This window comes from Myripristis murdjan, chromosome 22, assembly GCF_902150065.1.
Source record: "Myripristis murdjan chromosome 22, fMyrMur1.1, whole genome shotgun sequence".
Lineage (NCBI taxonomy): Eukaryota > Metazoa > Chordata > Actinopteri > Holocentriformes > Holocentridae > Myripristis > Myripristis murdjan.
In genome coordinates, this window is record NC_044001.1 from 7,168,123 (window position 1) to 7,175,282 (window position 7,160).

A 7,160-nucleotide genomic window follows, 5' to 3' on the forward strand; every position below is an offset into this window, starting at 1 on the left:
TAAATATTTTATTTTTCAGTCATAGGATGATAATGACATAACATTCATGATATTGAATACAAGTTCAGTTAAAGAGCATGGGAGAAATGAATAATATGAAAAAAGGAAAATGTGAACAAAACCTGACATTTTACAGATAACAATAAATTCATCTTCAATACAGATTTAATATTTGGTCTAGAGCGCCCCCTACAGTTCATGATGGAGACTGCTTTCTTGACTTCACTGTGATACCAACAGTGGGGTTTTTGTGCAGCGATCTGAGTCACCTGTATCACTGTGTTGGCTCACAGCACAAAAATACACTCCGTTGTCCTCAGACAGCAGCTCCTCCACTGTCAGAGATCCAGTCTGAGCGTCGCTCTTCTTGGCTGGAAATTTATCCTCACTGAAGCCACTTTCATATTCAGGTTTGCTGCTTGTAGTTGTGTAAACTATTTGTTTCATTCCCTCCCCTGGAAGCTGTCTGTACCAGTACATGTGGTGATAAGAAGCATCTTTAGTGTGACTGCAGTTCATGGTGGCAGATTCACCCTTCTTCCTCCACAGCAGCGGGGTCTGGGTGACATCACTCCCATCAATTAGACCTGAGTGGATAAAATGACCAAATCTGATGTTACAAAACCACCAGTGACTCTCCCCTATTGAGACAAAATGGGAAAAAATCTGTTCATTTCAATGCATGTCAGTTTCATTGGAGACAGAAGCTTTTGTTGTGATTTCTTCAATATTCAATATTTAAGATCATAATGTTCAGTACCAACGACACAGAGCAGTGATGCGGAGGGCTTGATCAGACCAGGTGGGATCATGATTGTGTTGTGAGGATCATGGATGGAGAGACCAGAGTCACATAAATGACATTCAGTCAGTCGGTGTGATGGGAGGTGTTACAGTGGCAACTGGCATTTGAAACTCAGTGCTGTGGTTTGTGGGGATGTCACATGATTATGTGTATTGATGTCATCTGGGGTTAGATTGATATTTCTGCTTACCAAAATTTACAATTTTACATTTACATTTGATTAATAGTTGGATATTGGTCATTCAGATTTTTCTATTCCTGGCATCAATTCCAACAAATTGCTTTTATTACCAATTTTTTTTCGCCTTTGGATATTTAATTGATTTAATTTTGCAATGCTGATTTTTGATATGTTATTGCTTATTTAAAATCAGGATTGTAAGTTTCCTGTCTCAGTAAGTGGTGTTGAGCAAAATGCCATAAAGAATCACAACATCTGAATGAAGTTCATTAGTCTGAGTTTAAACCAGTGGAGTGTTTTAGTGTGCTGTGATGAGAAAGAGAGGAAAGGACAAGTGAGAGAGAGAAAGACAGAGTTGGGGACAAGAGAAACCATACAGATGTCCTTGTGGTACTGGAGCTCCCCCTACAGGACATGAGATAAAACACCCGTACAGCAGACAGCAGTTGTGTCTACAGTGCATTGGGGTTTTTGTTCAGCGATTGAGTGAGTCTGTATCACTGTGCTCACTGACAGCACAGAAATACAAGCCTTTATCTTCTGCTACCAAATCCTTCACTGTCAAAGTCCCACTGGCAGCATCAGGTTTGGTCACTGGGAATTTCTCCTTTTTTAAGTCGGGCTCATAGTCAGGTTTGCCGTATGTACTGGTGAACACTATTTGTTTCATTCTTTCTCCTGGGAGCTGTCTGTACTAGTACATCTGATTGTACAGAGTACCCTTGCTGTGACTGCAGTCTATAGTTGCATTTTCACCCACATTTTTCCACAGTTTGGGGGTCTGGGTGACATCACTGCCATCAGTCAGACCTGTGTGCAGAACAGAAAAGGACACAACTAGTGAACATTTCAACTTTCATAGATCTTTGTTTCCAATCAGTCAGTTTCTGCAGTTACTTTATCCTTTGACATCACTCCACCGAAAAGGAGGAAATGGTGAAAAAAGTGTATGCATTTATTTCAAAATGACTGATTCATACTGTGATATTTTAAGACAGTCAATCTGCAGTTTACCTGTAATCCAGAGCAGTAACACTGACAAGCTGAGGAGGCCATGTTTGATGATGATGTTGTGGAAGTCAGAGAGCAGCAGAGTCTCATATATGACTGTCAGTACAGTTCCAGAGATATGAAGAGCTGTCACATTGGAGCTCTGTGTGATGTGGCAGCTGGTGGGAGTGTCACAGCAGTTTGTGATGAGCTGTGATTCTGTACGCTGCTGGATCAAAATCCACATTGTCAGTCTAACTGAGTTTATAGTGGGTGGGGTTTAATGAGTTCAGTAATACACAGTGCTACGCCTGCTGATGAATTCAGGGGTGCAATGTAAATCGCTCTCACCTCTGCTCTTCATTACTGATGTGTTCTTGTTCACAGGTACAACAGAGATGCAACCTGAATGAAAATCTGATGATAGAGTCTACAATCTCAGGTTTAAATGATCTGTGTGGTTTTCATAAATTACTGCTGCATCTGTATCTGCCTCGGATTAATGGTGAGAAGAAGAAGTTCCTAATAGATGAGGAAACAGATGTCAAATATCGATTTCATCATTCAACATATTTTTTTTTCTTTCCACATCCACAGGTTCTTCTGACAGCACTAAAGGTCTCCAAATGCCTTCTTTTATCATCAAGAATGTTGGTGAATCTGTGGAGAGTGAGATCCATTGCTCACACAGCATACCAAATCATGATCACATTCTCTGGTTCAAACAAGATGGAAGCAGTGCTCCACAGTTCCTGGGATATCTCAATCTCAACGTCCCTTTCCCTGAAAAAGGTGTTGCTGGAAAAATCAGCTTTAAAGGAAATGGTGGTGAATTTTCACAGTTCACCATTTCTAATGTTTCCTTAGATGACAGTGCTGTGTATTTCTGTGCCGCTCGTCAGCACAGTGCTGCAGACTCCTGTCTCCTCCCTACAAAAACTCTCCTGTCTGTCTGCCTGTACAGGCTGAACACCTGCAGCCAAACTCTGCCAGGGAACAACTGCTAAACCAAGGCTCTGGAGATCTGATCGTGTGGTTTGACACAGCTTTGACGCTGTGAGTTCACGGTGCAAAGATGATGAACTCTGAGTTTAGATGAGCAGTGCACACATTATTTTTGAAATTGTTTACATTGCTGCAAACTGCACTGTAACAAAAACTGAAATCTCTAATTATGACAGTCTCAGTCTGAAAGTTCCACATTTGACTCAGGTTTTCTTTTTCCTGCAGCAACTGAGCAGCAAGCACAGCCTCTTCAGCATGTCAGTGTTACTGATCTAGATCACATGGTATGTGCATGGAGGTAATGTGCTGTCCTGCAGGGGGACCTTAAGTACCACGAATAATCTAATCCACAGTTAGATTGACAGTGTGGATTTTGGTCCAGCAGCATACAGGATCACAGTTCATCACAAAATGCTGTGACACTCCCACCAGCTGCCACATCACACAGAGCTCCACTGTGACAGCTCTTCATATATCTGGAACTGTACTGACAGTCATATATGAGACTCTGCTGCTTTGTGACTTAAACAACATGGACAGCATCATCATCATCAAACATGGCCTCCTCAGCTTGTCAGTGTTACTGCTCTGGATTACAGGTAAAATGCAGAATGATTACCTTAAGATATTGCTATACATAAAATAAGATAGAATAAATGGAAGCTGACTCTACTTTTGAAATAAAGGCATATACAACTTTTTTCATAGTTTCATCTTTTTGATGGGAGTGATGTCCAAGGATAAAGTAACTGTACAAGGCGGTAATGGTTGGAGAAAAGATCTATTAAAGTTGAAATGTTCACTAGTTTTAATCTTTGCTATTCTGTACACAGGTCTGACTGATGGTAGTGATGTCACCCAGACCCCCAAACTTTGGAAAAATATGGGTGAAAATGCAACTATAGACTGCAGTCACACCAAGGACATTAGGTTTGACCAGATGTACTGGTACAGACAGCTCCCAGGAGAAGGAATGAAACAAATAGTATTTACCAGTACATACAGTGAACCTGAATATCAGCCTGACTTCAAAAAGGAGAAATTCCCAGTGACCAAGCCTGATGCTGCCAGTGGGACTTTGACAGTGAAGGATTTGGTAGCCCCTGGTTTTAAAATAAAATTGTACATAGAATGGATTTCCTCATCTTTGGAAATGTTATCAACATACGATACATGTAAGTGATCAGAGTGATGTCAAAGACTAAATTCCAGTTTTTAACAAAGATTTAAACAACCTTTTTGATGTCCTCTGATGTCAGAGGATAACAGCAACAGATAATGGTTTGACATAAATATCTATGTTAAAAAGTTGTCACATTTATGTGGTTCTGCACACAGGTCTGACTGATGGCAATGATGTCACCCAGACCCCCAAACTGTGGAAATACAAGGGTGACAATGCAACTATAGACTGCAGTCACACTAAGGGTGGCACCTACTACTACATGTACTGGTACAGACAGCTCCCAGGAGAAGGAATGAAACAAATAGTGTTCACCATGTCAAACACCGAACCTGACTATCATCCGGACTTCAAAGAGGAGAAATTCCCAGTGACTAAGCCTGATGCTGCCCGTGGGACTTTGACAGTGAAGGATCTGGTAGCAGAAGATAAAGGCTTGTATTTCTGTGCTGTCTCTCAGCCCCACAGTGACACAGTGAACTTGTGAAGCTGCACAAAAACCTCTGGACTGGAGATGAATATGAGCCTCTGACATATCCTGTTAACAGTGACACCTCACTGACCACCAATCAACTATTTTAGTCAAAAACATAATTAAACAGGTATTTTTTGATTAGTCAAAGATTTTTTTTTTTTTTTTTTAGCTTGTTCATGTAAGTATCACATCATTTTCCCATTCACCCAACTCTTCTTTTATTACTCTCATATTAATGAATTGATTGTATTAAAATGAGCTTTATTACAGCATTAAACACATCAACAATATTCATGAGACCGTAACAACTGTCCAGTTTAATGTCATTTCATGAGTCAAAGATAACACTTGAGTCTTCAAAAATAGCAGGGCATGTCTCCATTCTTTTTTTATTCCCTCACAAGGTGGTAGTGTATCTTTACTCCTCACTAAAACAGAGCCAGTGGTGTCGTGGCAGATGAGAAAACTATAATGTTGAAGGGAGGAGGATGTTCTATAACACCACCCACCTAAACAATGTGAATTATTCTGCGAGGGATGACTCTGAGAAAGAGGAGGGTATAATCAGTACACCTGCATTTACACTGATGAAGACATCATAACACTGTCACATTACATTCTGTAATCTAACCAATATTCAGAAAACACAACATGATCCTCATATTCCTCAGCATAACCTTCAACACTCTTCTGGTTTCAGGTAATGTCAGAAAATGAATTTTAATACTTTTTTTTTTTTTTTTTTTTAATTTTTTTCTTGTAATAATTCTAAATGTGGTGTGTATATACTGTTTTATTTGCATACCACCAGGCTTCTTTGATGCAGACATTTCATTTGCATACTGTATAATATAAATATAAATTCAGGCTTTCTGAGAAACTGAAAAAAAGCACTAAATTCATGTCATGTCACCTATTGTATGATGTTTGTTGTTGTGTGTTGATGTGTTTTCCACAGGTTCCTCTCTCAGTGACAAAGTTCACCAGAGTCCAGCTGACATGTACAAGAAGCCAGGAGAAACAGCCCAACTCAACTGTTCACACAATATTCAGAGCTACGATCGAATCCTCTGGTACAGACAGTCAGAGAACCAACAAATGCAGTTCCTGGGATACATGCTTGGAGGATTTGCAAATCCTGAGCGTGGAGTGACTGTCCAGATGGGTGGGAGTGCAAAACAAGGCGAGACCAGCACATTAACAACTGAGGAACTCAGCATGAACAGCAGTGCAGTGTACTTCTGTGCTGCTAGTTACCACAGTGCTGCGTATCACTGCTCCCCGGTACAAAAACCTCCCATCACACATTTTTCCATCTCTGTATTACAGCTCACAGCCCCTTGCACCTGGATCAACCCATTCTAACCAACACTGGCCTCCCCTCTCACACAGAGAAGAGATTCTAATGGGAGATTTCTTTGTGTGGAGCAACACAACACTAAACCCCACCCCCCATAAACTCAGTTAGACTGACAATGTGGATTTTGATCCAGCAGCGTACAGGATCACAGCTCATCACAAAATGCTGTGACACTCCCACCAGCTGCCACATCACACAGAGCTCCACTGTGACAGCTCTTCATATCTTTGGAACTGTACTGACAGTCATATATGAGACTCTGCTGGTCTCTGACTCCCACAACATGGACAGCATCATCATCATCCTCACCAAACATGGCTTCCTCATCTTGTCAGCATTACTGCTCTGGATTACAGGTAAAGTACAGAATGATTATTAGCTAACTGAGAAATAAGGGAACAAAGGAGAGTTGACCCTGGTTTTAAAGTAAAATTGCACATAGAATAGATTTGTTCATCTTTGGAAATGTCAGCAACATACGTGTAACTGATCAGAGTGATGCCAAATAATAAATACCAGTTTTTAACAAAGGTTTTTACAACTTTTTTATGTTCTCTGATGTCAGAGGATAACAGAAAAAGATAATGGTTTGACATAAATGTGTATGTTAAAAAGTCATCACATTTATTCTGTTCTGCACACAGGTCTGACTGATGGCAGTGATGTCACCCAGACCCCCAAACTGTGGAAAAATGTGGGTGAAAATGCAACGATACACTGTAATCACACCAAGGGCATTAACTACAATCAGATGTACTGGTACAGACAGCTCCCAGGAGAAGGAATGAAACAAATAGTGCTCAGTCCTACATTCGGCAAACCTGAATATGAACCCTTCTTCAGAGAGGAGAAATTCCCAGTGACCAAGCCTGATGCTGCCAGTGGGACTTTGACAGTGAAGGATTTGCTAGCAGAAGATAAAGGCTTGTATTTCTGTGCTGTCTCTCAGCCCCACAGTGACACAGTGAACTTGTGAAGCTGCACAAAAACCTCTGGACCAGAGATGAATATGAGATTTTCACATATCCTGTTAATACTGACACCTCAATGTTGGTCCTGACCACCAATCACCTATTTTAGACAAAAAAAATTAAATGAACTGGAATGGGTTGATATGTTTAAGATGTTTTTTTTTTTTTTTTTTTTTTTTTTTTTAGTTTG

The 7,160-nt window shown here is 40.4% G+C and overlaps 1 gene segment (V, D, J or C); it reads left to right on the top strand.

The window, feature by feature from the left end:
* The first annotated feature begins 5,271 nt into the window (after positions 1–5,271).
* On the top strand, positions 5,272–6,010 carry LOC115354010 (T cell receptor beta variable 7-2-like). The segment is given in 2 exon segments: positions 5,272–5,339; positions 5,598–6,010. Coding segments are annotated over 2 exon segments (456 nt in total).
* Positions 6,011–7,160: the final 1,150 nt, after the last annotated feature.